The following is an 18,155-nucleotide window of genomic DNA, read 5'->3' as shown; positions in this document are numbered from 1 at the left end:
AATAATACAATATTTCGATAAGTTGGACTTTTATGGATGCAGAAATAACTATTCATTTAATTTTTTAGTAAAAGTATTTTTATCTTTAATATTTTTTTTTCTCTAATGTTTAAAGAATTTTTAGTTTTCAGCCCCCATAGGGACCTTGAACTTGTAATCATTTGAGTGCTTATACAATGTGCTGCAATACTACAGTATTGCATTGTACAGAATTTTCACAGGCTATGTATCAAGCCACACCACAGGACGTCAGCCACCATGTATGTAGTGGGTTTGGCTCTTGAACCCACTCCATACACTGGCACCCGGCATGCACCATACATGTACAGCACACATCAGGAAGGGGTTGATATTAGTAAAGTTTTTAATGTTTTAAAGGGGCGGTCTGAGTTAATTTTTTATAATGAGTGTTTCCCATGCTGAAACATAATAAAAAATTCTATACTCTGACCTCTTAAAGAAACATTCTCATTATTATGAAGAAGAAGGGAGAAGGAGAGCAAAATTACAATAAAACAATTGTCTTTCTGAAATCCAACCTTGAGGTCTGAGTTTTGTCAGGTCTTCCTTGCCTTTATATCCAAAATTCAAGCACAGCATGATAGCTGCCTCCTACGGTCCCAGCCACCCTTACTCCCACAACCATTTCCTCACAGTTAGTAGAATTAGGTCCAAGATAGCAGATCTCCTTGTTTTCTCTTCTACCTTTTGGAAGATAAAGTTGTCAGCAAGAGCGGATAAGAATTTGTTGGACCCATTACTTTTACCTGAGAGAGAGTTCCAACAAATGTCTGGATGGGTAAAATCTCCCCTGATCACTATGTCATGCTTTTTTGAGAACTTGGCCATCTGATGTAGAAAGAGTTCATCCATATCTTCTGCTTGTCCAGGCGGCCTATAGTAAATGCCTACAATGGTGTCCTTTCTGTTGTTCTCTCCTTGTATCCTTACTCAATGAGTTTCTACAGAACTCCCATGCTCTTATCTTAATGTAGTTTACAACCCAAAGCAAAGATAAAAACATGTCCAGGAGTGCTTCTTTAAGTTCATTAGTGGTTGTGTAAATCTGTATCAACTACGTTTGCTCCAGGTGGTGCCTTCAGGCAGCCAGCAAATTGCCATGTACTGTGTAATTGGATTTGAAACTCTATGGGGGAGATTTATTAATTAATTTATTCCAGTTGTGCGGCATAAATGCATTTAAAAATCAGGTGTTCAGGCCAAATATTTATGAAGCATCTGCGCCACTTTTCTTGACATATGAATATGTTGCCATAAGTGCCCGAAGCTTCGGAGTCTAAATGAGAATGACTAATTAATATACAATTTCATAAATAAAATTATGTTTAGGCTCTGCTCATGTTTGCATTATCTGTTTCTGTTTTTCATCTCGGTCATCAGAGCCAAGCTATGAAGATAACAGAAATGCTGGACTCAGCGCTTAACTACCATCAATGGTGCCTGATGAACCCCGTTAACTATCGTGGAGTCTGTTGATCTTCCGTCATGCTGCCCAACATTTTGCCGGACCAAATAGTGCAGAACACTACACTATCTTGTCTGTAATTTGCAGTGGATCTGCGATGAAGGCACCAAATGGAGCCTCTAATTGAGATGTAAACAGAGCTTTAGAACAGTTTCTGAACACGATGCCTAACATCTATGGTAGACTCATCAACCGAATCTAGTAGTATACTTGAAGGAGCCCTCAGTATGAAGTAGGGTCTGTTCTAAGATTTGAATCTGTGGATGTTTTTGTAGTCTAGTTAGTGTAATAACCACTAGCCTAGAAATGCCATGAACCAAACAGGACATTATCTACTCACTTACCCCATGGTCAGAGCACAGAAACAGGGACTCTGGTACTGGACAGTGACTGCTGTCATCTCTCTCCCTCCCAATCCTGGCTGTCTGTATTCCGCCTCTCTCCAGTTCTGGCTGCTATGCTTTTCATGCTCTGAGCATGCTCGAAGTGCAATGAGGAATATGCCCACTGATTATTCAGCTATTATTGGCTGAATCTTGTAAAATTTCTGGTCTTAGATATGAAGATCAAGCTGCTCGGCAGTCTGTATGTCTCTGTCAGTGACTGTTAGTTAAGAGACATAAAAACGATAAAATACTGCTGACAGCTTTTGTGTCTGCACTATGACCCATAGGAGGTTGACTGTGATTAACGATGGTCCCTAAGACAGTAAGATTGTAAGAACAGTAGTAGATGCCATATAGGGCATGCTTTCAGCATAAGATATATCTATTCCATATAGGGTTGCCACCCACCGGTAATTCACCGTCCTGGCCAGTATTTTGCCCGCCGGGCTGGTGCCTGTATTTTTTTTCTACCGGCTATATTACCAGCCAGTGTTTTTTAATACCAGCTCCGACCGCCCATCTGGCGCTGAAGCTGGTATTCTCAGTGATTTTCAACCGGGGTGCCGCAGCTCTCAGCTGGTAATCACACTGGAGTGGGGGGTCCTAATACTCACCTACTGCCGTCGTTCCAGAGCGCTTGCGGGTCCCCATCACTACTGCAGGCTGCCACGATGTCCTCCGTGTTGGCAGAGCATTTCTTTCTGGAAGCGGAGCTTAAATTCCCCACCTCCAGCTCAGATAATGCTCTCATTTGCTAGCCAGCATCAGCCAATGAAAGCCTGCGCTGGGTTAACCAGTCACAGACATTCAATGACGTCACCTGAGGTCAGTGATCTGCACCTACGTGTAGATTGTATATGAGCATCTGCAGCGTGTTCTTGCGAGTAGATAACATTTTGTTTGATTCACACTAAACGTCATCTACTCGCGAGAACACACTGGCCTAGATCCCACGCATGCACATAGCCACTGGACGGAATCCAGGAGATAAAGGAGAAAAAAAAATGCTGTGGTAAGCCACACCCCCAAGACACACCCTTTTTACCATGTTTTTTTTTCGTGACAAAGATGACAACCCTAATACCACACAGTGATCAATATAAAAAACATTGGAGGCATTGCAGTTTTTTTGCATTCTTCCCAAAAAACGTTTAGGGAAACTTTAACACTAAAATAAACATATCAGAAAATGGTGCTATTGAATAATGAAACACGTCCTGCAAAATACAAGCCTCTATTCATCTATGTGGATAAAACAAAAATGATGGGGTTAAATATTCAAATCAATAAGGTCCTACCTGTTTAGAAAATGTAATTGTTCAGTTAATATCATTTTATTTCCCCTTCCGTTGCCAATTCTACCAGCATTTGTTGTCGATTCTCAAGGCACAGAATGGACTGTAATGATTGTTTTGTTTTGTTCTTAGGTCATGGGACTAAAGGAGTTTTTGAACTTCTTTCTGGATGGAGAAGAACCAGAGAAACTTTGCCTTTTAAGGACAGAGTGGCCGATGCATACTCTGATGTAATGGTCTCCTACACCATGACGAGCTCCCTCTACATCATCACATTCGGAATGGGAGCAAGTCCTTTTACGAATATTGAAGCGGTCAAGATATTTTGCCAAAACATGTGCATAACCATTGTCCTAAACTATTTTTATGTCTTCTCCTTCTATGGCTCATGTCTAGTCTTTGCCGGCCAACTGGAACAAAATCGTTACCACAGTATTTTTTGTTGCAAAATTCCTTCCGAGGAGTATTTGGATAGACAACCAATATGGTTTCAGACCATGATGAGCGATGGACATCAACATTCCTCGCACCATGAACCAGACCCCTATGAGAACCATTTCATTCAGCATTTCCTTCGAGAACATTATAATGAATGGATCACAAATACCTATGTGAAACCCTTTGTGGTCATACTATACCTCATCTATGCATCGTTCTCATTCATGGGCTGCCTCCAAATTACCGGTGGGTCGAATATTATAAACATTTTAGCAAGTGACTCTCCAAGTGTTTCTTATGCATTTATACAGCAAAAGTATTTTAGCAACTATAGTCCTGTGATTGGATTCTATATTTATGAACCTCTCGAATATTGGAATTCAACAGTTCAGGAAGACTTGAAGACTTTGAGTTATGGATTCAATACAGAGTCTTGGATTGAACAATTTTACCACTTTATAAAAGTTGGCAATATTTCTGCATCAAACAAAACTGAATTTATCAATTTGCTCCAGAATGGTTTTCTGAGGAAAACAGAATTTCAGCACTTCAAGAACGACATCATCATATCAAGGTCAGCTGAAGAGTTGAACATTATTGCTTCTCGAATGTATCTGGTGGCCAGAACAAGTGAGAACACACAACGAGAGGTGGTTGAGTTGCTCGAAAAGTTGAGACCGCTCTCCTTGATACAAAGCATCAAGTTTATTGTGTTCAACCCCACCTTTGTTTTTATGGACCACTATGGCTTGGCTGTTACTATGCCGATTCTGATCTCTGGCTTTAGTGTCTTGCTGGTGTTAATTTTGACCTTCTTCCTGGTTATTCACCCTTTGGGGAACTTTTGGCTGATAATTACCGTCATATCTATTGAGTTGGGTGTGTTGGGCCTAATGACGTTATGGAAAGTTGACATGGATTGCGTATCTATCCTGTGCCTTATGTACTCTTTGAATTTTGCCATAGATCACTGTTCCCCTCTGCTATATACATTCGTCTTAGCCACTGAGCACACAAGAACTCTATGCATACAAGATTCACTCAAGGAGCATGGCACAGCTATAATCCAGAATGTTGTAACATTTACCGCCGGGCTGGTACCCCTTCTGTTTGTGCCTTCGAACTTGACCTCCACACTGTTCAAATGCTTGCTGCTGACTGGTAGTTGCACGCTACTGCACTGTTTTGTCATTTTGCCTGTTTTCTTAACCTTTTTCCCTCCATCTAAAAAGCGTCACAAGAAAAAGAAAAGAGCCAAAAGGAAGGAGAGAGAGGAGATCGAATGCATAGAAATTCAGGAAAATGCAGATCACGTGACTTCTGTTTGAGCTATTGATAAATAAGTCTCATACACTGGACCTTAACAGGGAAAGTAGGCAAAAATCAGCTGCTTGCTCTGGCCAAAGTTGCAAGTTATATTAAGAAGGGGTATTTTTTTGAAACATCAAGGTGCAAGATTTTTTATACCTTTTTATAAAAGAAAAAAAAAAGTCTACAGTCCGATTTTTCTATTTACCTCATTTTCATAATGACTCTGTTTGGTGGAAATAGGGTCTGAGGCCGTAGTCCCCCCTTGTTTGCAGTGGTTTGGGTCGAAAACGATTTAATTGATTAAATTATTTTTCTATGATCATGATCTGTTAATCCTTTGGCCAATTTTTTATTGCATTACGCATTTTCACCCGTAACTTATTATTTCCTCACGATTACTTCCTAAAATAGGCATTACATCTAATGTTTGTCCAAGTGTTGGTCAAAGTTGTTCCTCAAGATCTACAAAATTTCAGGTCTCCACCAAAAACTACAGCCGTGTGGATCTCACCTCTTGGTCCTTCACATATCTTTAGACCCCAACCTGACTGAATGTGGTGGATGGTGGTGCTAAGGGTTTACGGAAACAGTTAAGTAAGATCTCTACATTGCTTCCATAACGCCCAAAGAAGTCTATTGAAGTTGGGGAAACAGTGTAACTCATAGAGCTATGCTGTAACTCTCATTGGCTTCTAAGTAAGTCCTGACTACCCTCACTCACTGCATACAGTTGGTTCATGGGCTGCGGGGGCCATAACTAGAGATAGTCAATGAGAAGATTAAAACTGGTGTGGCGTTGGGTGCCGAATGAAAGGAAATAAAAAGGAAAATGCATAGAACTACAGGGACAGTATGGCGCTAGTAATATTGTGAGATGGATGGTTTTTTTTGGCTAAATGAGAGGTTCCACTTTTTGTGCAATCTTTTTAGCAATTTGTCCATCTGTACCCCACCCATCCTTCACAATTGTGGCATCCACCTGGAGGGCAACACTGCCCAAATCAGGATCACAAGCCAATTTCCCACCGTGCGCTACGGGCATGTACATAATTTCCTAGGAGAGCTCCACCCTATTTTCTTCTATTGCACCAATGAAAACTTAAGATAGGTGCAGTTACAAAGGTAGGACCCACATTCATTAGATCTTCGTGGCATGCAGATATCCCATGCACATCGGTAGTCTAAGACCCCACATGCTGCTCTGACTGGCCAGTACTGCTCACAATCAAGGCAGTGTATCAAGGTGGTGTCTCACGAACGTATTTGCGCAGTGTTTTGTGCGCAAAATTTGGGTGGTAAATACGCAGTTTATAGAACCAATAGATTCATTTATATGTGCGTGTTTTGCGCACGCATTTAGTTTGGGGAAAAAATGCACAGCGGGCTCTATTTTCCGGCACATGAAAATAGTGCATATTGAACTAATTAACTTAATTACCCATTTCAATGAACGGGAGCGTGCTTGTGTGTTTTTTTGCATGTTCAAAAAGTACAGTAAAATACGCACTTGTGCGCACAAACATGCAACGCTCATTATGCAAACCTATGGCGTAAATGCACTTCCACTCATGCGACACCGGCCTTAGACCAATAATGCATACTATATGCAGCCATATGTGGTTATCCATGATTGAAGGGTCGCTATAAGTGCAAACTCATCGCAAGTCATCTCAGTGGAGCTGCGGACCGTCATGATATCACACATGCAGTAACTCTGACTTAGTCATTCTACAGAATGAGTATTCACATGACCGTATTTGTGCGCGCTCTATGCAGTGAAGAGACTATTGATTTCAATAGGTTCACTTTCAAGCTCGCTTTTTGCGTGCTCAACTCCATCGCGAAAAAAAATCTGATAACGAAAGGGCAGGATGGATCTTCCTGCTTCCTTTTTTTTTTTTAGCGGTGCGCAATAGCGTGAAATTTTAACAGGAAAAGAAAAAAGATTTTTACCCGATTCTCGCACTAAAACGCTCCGTAGCGGCGAGGGTATTAGAGTATGCGCCCGCCTGTTTAAGCCCTAAATGGAATGTTATTGCCATGTATACAATTTCATTAGCCTTGGTTCATACATTTCATATCAGTCCTTTAAGGCAGATTCAGACGGCTGCATAGTGGGAGAAAACCCCGTTGGTCTGAACAGCCCTGATACATAACAGACTGATATACTCTGATGTTAGCGCCACTCAGTGATCACCACTGGCTTTTACTGGACTACCATCCTGAACGCAAGGGAGTAGCAACTACTTCCCGTCTTTGGGACAACAAGTACACAACCCATTTAATCCATATGGATAGAAGGCTGGGCAGATTTTCTTTAGTGGATATTATAAATTATTGGGTCACATGGGGGATTCCCTAAAATACATCTAGGGCGAGAATTTGATTCCATCCGGAATGTTCTAAAACAGATTTAAAGGGCTTCTACAGAATTTGAAAAATATGGCTGCTTCCTTCCAAAAACAGCGCCACACTGACCGCGGGTTGTATCTGCACCGTAAGTGCATAGGGCTGATCTGCAATACCACACGCGGCCTGTAGACAGGTATGGCGATGTTTTGGAAGAAGGCAGCCATGTTTTTCTAATCCGATCATCAAGCAGAGCCCACCGTCATTCCATCGCACTTCACTGTGTTTAATAACAACTTTCTGATATACTTCATGCTCCAAATACTCTCTGTTTTGAAGATCTTGGCTTGCTGCCCACAAGTGGAAACCTAGTTTAGGCTACAATATCGGGCCAAGAAACTTGCCGAGGGGCATTTCACATGGGTCAGAATTTGGCTGCAGGACGCACCGCACCAGACTTTGCCATTTCACCTGTGTGAGGCCGCACTTACAGGTATACCTTGTTAACAAACTCTTAGCTGTGAACTATAGTAGATGTGGGATTTATAGTCAGTGACAGAAATCAGAGATCTTGACAATGGTGACCATGTTGGAACATTTCACATCATGACCTTCAGGCTGGCTTTACTCGGGTGCAAGCGTGTGTATACGTACATTTGCACGTTTTACAGTATTTTTAGGCGCAAGTAAGCTCCCATTGATTTAAATGGGCCAATAAGTTTAATCAGATTATATGTGCTAAAATAGGGCCTGGTGCGTTCTTCTTGTTTTTAGCGCAACTGAAATACGTGTGCAAAAAATGCACATGTGACCGAACCCATTGAAGTGAATGGGGTCTATTCAGTGTATACTGAGTGCGCAAATCTTGCATATGTGTGAATACGTCGTTAGAGCTCATAACTTGATGCAACTTTCTGGGGCATTTTGTGGGGAATAATCCAAAGCAAATAGTAGGTGGCCCCATTGTTGGGGTAGCAGTGGACCCCAACCGATTGCTAAAGATGGGATTCCAATCCATGGTCCTTGTTAATTAATTCTTAATTAATGTATGTCAGCTAAAAAATAGAGGAAAACACAAAAATATCCTTCAGCCCCAGAATTGTGCAAAAAATAGTGTGAACTGTTGACTGTTAATTGTCATTGACCTTTTTCTTGGTGATGGCACTGCAGGGACCGTAAGCCTTCAGATTTCCACAAAACAGATGACATTATCTCATTTTTAGCCATTCGTTTTTAAGAAAAAGCAAAAAAAAAAAAGTCCGGTTACTCTGAAATTCTGAAAGAAAATCTGCATCATGTGACTATCAGGGTAATTGGCGGTGGGAAGAGTCGAACATGAACGTCAGCGAAGTGAATTCTATGCAATATCCAATGTCGGAAATGTTTTCCATTAATGTTATTTTTTTACTTTCATCTCGGCCCTGTGTCGCCCACCGAAGCCGAACACAGCCATATTATGTTTAACCATGCAGCAGAATAACAGGTACATTGGTGGAAAGTGGATGGATGCCAGTGAGGTGGTCAAGCCATTGGGTCCATGTCCAAAATAAAACGGCACCAACTTCAGGTTCAAGCATCTTGTCAGCCAAACCAATTCTGATGGCCAGACCGTGCTTGCAGTCACTGCAGGTACCCAACACAATGCAACCCTCTCACATAGGTCCAGGGCTCAAGTAGACTCAACCCCAAAACCCCTGTGTCCGTGCATACCATATGTGGACCATGTACAGCTAACACCTTCTCAAGATTGACTAAATTCTAAATTCTGCCTAGGGACCAGGCTGGAACTACAGTATATTACCTGCTGTCTGTTCTCTGGGACATAATCCCTCAGATCCACTGGTTCTGAGGATAGGTCATACTATCAATAGTTTTTGCCCAGAAAACCCTTTAAGGGCAATGCTCCATGGAGTAAAGTATGCAAATTAGCTCTCCCCCAGAAGGAAGGAGAGCTAATTTGCCTACAGCCAAAGCAGTCTCTGGGTATTCTTCTGTCTTGAGGAGAGCTATTTTGCATATTCTACCCATAAACCTGAACATTATGTTCTTTCTATCCTGCATTTAGCTGGGCTATGAACAGTGACATAGCTAGAGGGGTAGAGAGGTTCTGGTCACATCCAAATCCTGGTATCTTAGGAGGTCCCTCTGACACATAAAAAATTAATATATGGTATAGCGCCAACTTATTCTACAGCGCTTTCAGGTAATTCATTTATCACCCCCCACCAAGGTGGGTTCTTATTTTACCAACCTCAGAAGTCAACCTTGAGCCAGCTACCTGAACCACGTGGGGATTGAACTCACAACCTTCAGGTTATGAGTGAGAGTTTAGTACTCTGCACCACACAAGGCTCCATAAGATCAGACTAGTATTTTAAATGGGTACAGGGTCCTCAAGTTACACCCCTGGATATAAGCTAGCACCTATATACAATTTTTGGCAATATATGGTCTCCAAATGGTCCGGCAGTGATGATTGGAGGAACTTTTTGGCAATGACGGTAGGTGCTGTTGTGTCACGTAGTCACTTGATCCTCTTCATTAGAAAGAACCAGTAACTTCTATAAACAGACGCAGTGGACAACGGTGGCAGTTCTTAGTTTTTAGGAACGTGCATGATTATCTTGCCCCATTCGTCATCTAAGCAGCAGTATGTATTCAATCTGGATGTCCTATGTTCAGTAGCACAGGACTGAGCGCCTCCACGGTGGTCCTCTTTGGAACGGGGACCCCGAGTGAATCTTGTATCCTCATGTCGATGACTCAATGTTTTCTATTTTTATAGTAAAGCTGACCTTAAATGTTAACCCCTCACAGTAATTATGCATGTATCTCTTAATGCACTTACGTAGGAGTCAGTGCTCTCAGGGGGTTAAGTTGCAGGAGACCTGTTTTTTGTAATTTTATACTATCTTTATCAGAGCATGATCCTATATTTGAGACTAAGGATATATGTAGTTATGCAATATGAGTGGTGATGACCAGACGACGTTTCCGTCCGTCTGTATACATTATACAGCGGCTATATTTCATATATTAAATTCCCATGCATCGGCTGCTGTTCTTCACTCCGGTCCAAGCTTTTGGTGTTTCCAGAGAAGACAAATTTCACCACCATTCGCCGGATCAAGACACTTCATAAGCCGAAACACACCAAAGAAAAGTCTTGATGCATAAACTGGTTGATATATAAAGGATGGTATTGGCTTACTATACTCAACTGATTGTCAAATCTGATGTGTCCTTTACTTGGCCATGCTCTTGGAAGATACACTCATTAAAATATCTTTTTTACCTTTGTTTCTGTGCAGTGCCTACATTGGGAGTATCCATTATATATGTATAATGTATGTATTATGTAGCATGAAGCCTAATCCATATGGGAAGGAAGTATGGGGGAAATTTACTAAGCCCGACATTTCCGACACTGGACTTAGTATAATTTCACCTAGTACATGAGGAGGCTCACACCATGCCACCTCTATGCTCCTTCTCAGAAATGTATGCCAGGTCTGTCTTGGCGTACATTTCTGCCATCATTTATGACAATTTCTGGTGTAAGTTATACATAAATTTGTCAGTTGGGTGGCCACGCCCCTCCCAACAAGCCCTGCCCGCTTTCAAAAAAAGAGGTAAGGCTGGCAACGAAAAGCTAAAAAGTTGCAAAAATTTTGTGAGACTTGCATAAACATTTGCAACTTTTTTCCACCAGAATTCTTGCATTAGAGCTTTCATAAATGTCCCCCTATGACCGGCTCACACGACATGCATAAATGTCAACCAGATTTGCTTAAAAAAAGTTAAACTTTGGCTTCCACTTGGTTCTGTTTTAATTCTGTTTTGCTCTCGATTTCATTAAAAACAGAAAGCGATCTGTTGATGTGAAAGAGTCCTAATTTACATATTTTTAGCTATCCAGTTTTAGTACCTGGATGCAGGAAACCTCATTGAGGAGTTTCAGTTCCTCAGAATACTTGGTACATTACATATTCAGAGTACAAAGACAGAACTAAAAAGCCCGCAGCTGTAGATGAAACCGCAGCCTTATTTTCTATTAGTTACAATGAAGTTGCTAAGAAGTTAATGCGACCCTCCAGCGTCGGGAGACGCACATGGCGGGTTCTGTTCTCACACAAAAATAGGACAGGCTACAATTTTTTGATCTCATGTACATTAACCCATTAGAATAATAATTGGTTATTAGAATGCACAAGTTCTGTGAGTCTGAAATTGCGCAAAACTCACACGGTATTCACCGCTGAAATGAGGGCTTCTATTAGTGCAGTGAAGGCTGACTGCCTACTACATGCACAAAAACATCCATGTGAATCTGCCTTGAAGGTACTTTTACACGGGGCGAGTCACAACTGCGCTTTCACACAAGAGAGATAGTTTTTCAGTGAATGTAGGTGGAGCCCGCTGGAGCTCTGTGGACATGCAGAGCTGATGGAAAGATGAATGATATAGAAAGATGGACATACAGGGATGGGGGAAAGATGAAAGATATGCAGTTATGCACTCTTTGCCAAAAAATATCACGCCCCTAGTGGAAATTGTCGCTTGATTAGATGGACGGTCTTGTCGCCGGAGGCGATAAAATTGGTTCCACCTTTGGCCTATAAGAGGCTCTTGGAGGCTCCTTGTGTGTAGTGACCTCTTCTTCCACTTGTGTGGAGCTTGTTGGCCACTAGATGCCTCTACGACACAGAGAAGAGATTTCACCCTGTTACCAGAGTCTGAGGGGCGCATTATTGGGATGTGAGAAGCTTTATGGTCGTATCGATGAATTGTCCCCCACCGGCCATTCTGACCACACTGTTAGGAGGTGTTGGGATCAGTGGATGGGGGCACACAAGGTGACCGGGCTCAGGACCACCCTACAGACCAACAGTAGAGAGAAGCATCTGACCAGACTGTTAGGAGGTGTTGGGACCAGTGGATGCGTGAGGGCACACAAGGTGACCGGGCTCAGGGCCCCCTACAGACCACCAGCAGCATCTGATCGTCTGACAAGCACCAGCAGCTCCAACTGCTTCATGGTCCACCATCCAGAGACAGGTGGCGCCATCATTACACCCCTGTGTCTGTCTAAACCATTTCTAGGTGCTTGGTTGAAGGATATTTGGTCTTATGGAGCCCATTACATGTACTGTCTTTGACACCCACTGTCGCTTTCATTTGCAGTGCTGTCATGAATTACGAAACTGGACGCTATGGCGTGGAACCGGGCTGTCTTCAGAGACTAATTACCAGGTTTAGTTTGGTAACTGATGACGGCTGTGTTCATGTCTGGAGAGTTAGCAGTGAGCACCTCAATCTTGCCCTTGCTGTGGAGCGACACACTGCCTCCTGCTGGTGTGATGGTCTCGGGGCCATCGCATACGACAGTCGGTCACCTCCAGTAGTGGTATGAGGGACAATGACAGCTCAGCGATATATTCAGGACATCCTGCAGCCACGTGTTCCTCTCATGCTGGCTTCCAGGAGGATAATGGTCAGCCGCACACACAAGGGGGTCATAGGAGCCTCCACAACATTGTCACACTTCCATGGCTGCCCGGTCACCAGATTTATTGCAGATAGAACATGTATGGAACCATCTGGGACACCAACTTCAACAGCCTATGAGTTTGTAAGCTGTAGAGGCTATGTTACAGCAAATTTTGAGCAATACGCTGCAGGATACCATACAGAACCTGTATGTCTCCATGCCCCCCGTATCACATCTTATATCCAAGCTAGAGGTGGTACAACAAGTTACTAGAGCCTCTATGCCTGCCCCTATCACATCTTATATCCAAGCTAGAGGTGATACAACAGGGTACTAGAGCCTCCATTCCCCCCTGTATCACATATTATATTCAAGCTAGAGGTGATATAACAGGGCACTAGAGCCTTCATGCCCGCCTGCATCACATCTTATATCCAAGCTAGAGGTAGTACAACAGGGCACTAAAGCCTCCATACCCACCATATCACATCTTGCATCCAAGCTAGAGGCGGTACAACAGGGTACTAGAGCCGCCATGCCCGCCCGTATCACATCTTGTATCAAATAGTCAGCCAATGTAAAAGTACCCTTATTTGGGGGACTATAACATAGAGAATTGATTGAAGTTTGAAATGGTGCTGGGACTTCCTGCTGAGAGAGTAGGAGAAAAAGCTGCTCCATTCACTGGACATAGATGTGTTTATATGCTGCTGACTTTATGTGAAGCAGAGATTTGCACAATGCATGCCAAATGCTCCTCCATTTTTGCGTTGGGCTTCTCTGACTACCTGATGCGCAATCTATATTAGTATACATCATTAGTCTAAGACCCTACACCTGCTTTGATTAACCAATGCTATCCACCTGAGTGGTGCTTGGCCAGTAACTGCAGAATGTAGTGTCTTAGGGCTCTTTTAACACGGCCATAGGTGTTTTTACATGCGCCTGCCAGCGCCGTAAAAACACGTGAACGGGTGCACAAATCTAACATTTGTGCGTCCATTCACATGGCACAGGCCCAGCACATACACGCCGAGCCCGCAATACCGTTCTGCCTCCCCCACGCCGGCTCACCTCCTCTCGCCTCCCATCTAGCTGTGTGCAGTGGGAGGGGGTGGGACATGGCAGAGCTAAGCTCCCGCCCCCTCCCTGCCCCTTATCTTCAGCCAGGAATGGGAGGGACAGGGCAGAGCTTAGCTCCACCACCATCCTGACTCCTCCAATTGCAAACAGCTGGAGGGGAGGAGAGACGACTACGACTGGGCGGTTTTACGACACGGGAATACGCCTGTGTGATCTGATACATTGGAATATATCAGCGTATATCGGCTGGCCGTGCAAAAGGCGGCCCAATATACGCTCATGTGAAAGAGGCCTTAGACTGCATGCGCATCGGGTAGTCAGAGAAGTCGTTCGGCCATATTTGTTTCTCCAGTCCCATACGGCCGCTTTAAGATCTGAGCTCACAGCAGCCTGGAACCAAACATTCAACATTCAATTACAAGAATCCAGTTTTAATGATATATTTTATTGACCACAAAAGGTTTTAAAATAAAGATGCCGATAAGATCTGAATATAAAGTCATATTATACATTGTATAGTTGGTGCCTTTTAGTATTGCATCATTTGACATCTAATGTGCTATAGTTCTATATATGCATAATCGCTTTCCACACCACCAACCAATAATTTATTTTATACAAATCCTTCCTTCATAAAGCAGAACAATCTTTGCAGCGATGGGGACCCGTGATTTAGGAGCGTGTTTCTTCATTCACATAGTGCAACTTTGCTGTCTTTAATACAGAAATGTTTGTCTAACCAAACAAAATAGAACAATAATGAGTCTCTTCTGGGCCTAAAGTGGAGGAGATGTCTCATGCAACCAATGAGGTGTCAGTTTTCATAGTCTTACCCAAGTCCAGGCCGGGGGATTTACTATTTCACCTTATGGAGAGCACCATGAGAGCGTGGGGAGTGTTATAGGCTCCCTGGGTAAAACTATGCAAATGAGCGATGGAACAATCCTCCTCATCACCATGTATCAGAAGGTAGATATCCTATTAGTCAATAGCTGACCTTTTGAAAGGGCTTACAACACAACAAGGCATTTAAGTCAAACCAGAGTTCCCATGCACAGATAGCTGTTTCGGGTTACATGCCTCTCATCAGTACATAGTAGTATTCTGGTTGGCCATCAATGAGAGTCCAGAGGGGTAATATTTCTACTTGCCATGAGAACCACAAGGGTGTAAGAAGTCTTATAGGCCGTGCAATGTTTCCTGGGAAAAACCTATGCAGAATGTTGATGGATGAATCCTCCACAGCACCACCTATTGGAAGGTAGCTACCCTACGAGCCAATACCTGATCTTTTAACCAGCCTTGCAATAGGACTATGGACGTAAGCCAAACCACAGTACCTATGTACAAACAGCTGTTTTGGAGCTCTTGCCCCTCATCAGTGTACAGTATAGTTCTGGTTGGTGAGAAGTCTAGCCTACAAAGGAAAGGTGAAAGAGGCAATCTAAGTGGTTACTGTGAAGACATCTCTCACTTTTTGCCTGTATCAGTCTTCATACAGGATTCCACCATTATGAGTCCTCGTTATCTGAATAATATGGACACATAGGAACATAAATATCACCATAGAATACATGGGGACTCCAGTATTTGATCACAGCCAGTGCTTAAACATGGGGTTTCAGCAACAGATGTACTCAATAATGACGTGGAAGTCTTCGGACTACTCCATGATTCCAGTATGATGACCTTGAATGGCCTTACAAGCCATGAAATAGCAGGAGTCCACCTTGTGATGGACATCAGGTCCATTATTGAGACTGAAGATGTAATCTTGAAAAAAATACATATATATCAGTACTGGGCAGTACCCCAAATCTACAGTCGGTGTTCCAAAAGGCAGCCTACTCTTGCCAACATCTTGACTTGGTTCGACACAGTTCATTGCTCTCCCTTGCCTCCGATTTCTTCCATTGATGGAACTGATCTTCTGTATGTGGAAATAGTATAGATTCTGCAACACAGAGAAAAAAAAGGCTTTACTCATAGGTAACAGGTGAAAGGTTTGGTGGAGTCATGGACACCAATTTGTGGTTTCTCAGTTGCTTCTGGGGGCCCCTATTTTTAGTTGGAATAAGAGATGTGATGCAGTCACTTCACAGGAATCAGTGGTACATTACTCAACAAACAGTTTAGAATGCTGCGCCACAATCCGGAACACTTCAGCAACTTGTTACACTTATTTGCACTGCAGCTTCTTGAACGTTCTCAGGCCTCCTTGAAATATACACAGTATCCTTATCAATATGAGGCCTCTCGTGGCTCTCTGTACGGCAACTACAAGAGACATACAGTACTTAGACCTGCATTTCACATGTCGATCTAAGCAAAGTCTGCGCCAAATGTATTATGAGGAACAAGCCTCTTAATATATTTCTTTCATCTGACAGATGAAAACCCTACACCAATTAGGAACTAAAGTAGTTTTTTGGTATATGCCAGTGTCTGGGGTAGATTATAGTAAAAGCAACGGGCACACGGCCAAGCCCCCTGACACTATTCTCTGATCACTTGTTTAAAAAAGTGTCAGAAGGCGGCATAAATGGCAGAAAAGTCACCATTTCGGCATGTATGCCAAAATAACGACTTTTGGATGCCAAAGTTCTGGCCTCCAGCCATTATTGACTATGTCTTGGTGTTTTTAAGAATCATAGCCATGTGCTGAATGTTTCTTTTACTCTCCCAACATGCAGTGGTAAATGATCAAAACTTCCTAAGCATCCATGGTCAAGTGTCCAGCACCACAGTCCAGACAGGAGGCTCCAGAGAATTCTTACAAAGCTCACATGACTCTGCTTCCAACTTTCAACCTTACTCTGCCTGCTCACTCCTCTCGCTCACTCTACTCGCTCACTCTGCCCGCTCACTCTGCCCGCTCACTCTTGCTTGCACACTCTTGCTTGCACACTTCATTGCTGCAGCAGCACAATGCCACTCCTCAGCCAAGCTTTACAATAACTGTCTGGACACAAGCACTCTGCGTGTGTGCCACATGATGCATTTTATACTTCACTTGGCAAAACTCTGCAAGACACAGCATGTCCTCTGATTTGCTCACACATGCAAAAGCTCCACCCAGCATGGTGATTGGTTGCAGAGCATTGCACAGTTCAGGGCCTCATACCCTCATCCACACGGGCCATGATAGAAGCTGTTACAAATACACAGACAACCATAAACAATATACACTTAGGTTACATAATCACAATACACAGCTATGTTTTATATCTATATTCACTAGCTACACTACTAATCCTACAATAGCTGTCTGGGTAATATTCTAACAACTACAGCATTGGCTTATTGAGTATCAGCATTATTGGCCTTCCCGGCAGCAGACACTGAGAGTACAGCATAACATTTTCCTCACATCCTTTAAAGTTGTTTCCCACGCAATAACTATTGATGATGTATCCTCAGGACTGGTCATCAGTATTTGATCGGTTGGGGTCCTCCACTCCAAGCTGCTGCTTCGATCCGGTGTAGTGGCCGGTAATTGCATGCGCAGCTTCCATTGATTTTACGGAGAAATGCACCTACAATTACAAGCACCAGCCACTATACATGGGTCGCAGATAAACACCTCCGCTCCGACCCTGGTGTATTTTGGCGCTGACAGAGGACATCTGATCAGCCGGGGTACCGTAGCAGTGGACTCCAACTGATCAACTACAGTTGACCTATTCAGAGGACAGGTCACCAATAGTATTTCCCTGGAAAACCCCTTTAACGCTCTGTAGATCCTATCCAACTGACTCTATCAAAAATGACGACTTTACATTCAAAAGATTAATGTTTTCCGACTCCCTTATGTTTTGCAAGACAACATGAATGGCTACGATATGGAAAGCCACAAGTTGGAGACTCTGGCTTCACAGAAGACCATCCTTGCCAGCAACTATAAGGGGTAACATCATTAAAGCTCTCACAGTAGACCTCACTCATGGTACATATTGAGCACACGTGTACCCCCAGCAGTCTACACACCCAGAAACATCAGTGCTTCCACCGCTTATCAAATAGCAATAAGTCCCAAACATATTAGATTCCCTATAACAGCTTCTGATATCTTCCTCTGGTGGAAATGTTCCCATAATGATAGGCCAATTGATGTGCTATGAAATCAGCCTATGTGTGCTTGTATGAAAGGTCACAGACCCCATCACTGAGCATAACTGGGCAGATACCAGGGCTCACCAGGCTTTGGGACTCAAGGCTATACTCATAAGCATGATCTATGTTTATACAGCCAAGGGGGGATAATATAAATGGGCAGTTTAACATGAAATAAATAGCCACATTGTGACTGCACTCTT

General features: G+C 43.0%; 2 protein-coding genes across 4 annotated transcripts in view; one reads left to right on the top strand and one right to left on the bottom strand.

Moving 5' to 3' along the window:
• Nucleotides 1-4,946, top strand: part of PTCHD4 (patched domain containing 4) — a 128,409-nt gene extending 123,463 nt beyond the window's left edge. The window contains 1 exon segment of the mRNA XM_066589167.1: nucleotides 3,300-4,946. Coding sequence (XP_066445264.1) covers nucleotides 3,300-4,933 — 1,634 coding nt within the window. The 3' untranslated portion in view covers nucleotides 4,934-4,946.
• Nucleotides 4,947-14,265: 9,319 nt separating this feature from the next.
• OPN5 (opsin 5) overlaps nucleotides 14,266-18,155 on the bottom strand; it is a 121,312-nt gene continuing 117,422 nt past the window's right edge. For all 3 annotated transcript variants that reach the window (XM_066596540.1, XM_066596533.1, XM_066596550.1), the window contains exon 7: nucleotides 14,266-15,793. In XM_066596540.1, the coding sequence (XP_066452637.1) occupies nucleotides 15,721-15,793 (73 nt within the window). In that variant the 3' untranslated portion in view covers nucleotides 14,266-15,720. The remainder of the gene's footprint in view (nucleotides 15,794-18,155) is intronic.

The sequence above is a fragment of the Eleutherodactylus coqui genome, chromosome 1 (genome assembly GCF_035609145.1).
Source record: "Eleutherodactylus coqui strain aEleCoq1 chromosome 1, aEleCoq1.hap1, whole genome shotgun sequence".
Lineage (NCBI taxonomy): Eukaryota > Metazoa > Chordata > Amphibia > Anura > Eleutherodactylidae > Eleutherodactylus > Eleutherodactylus coqui.
This window is presented reverse-complemented; position numbering and strand designations above follow the sequence as displayed.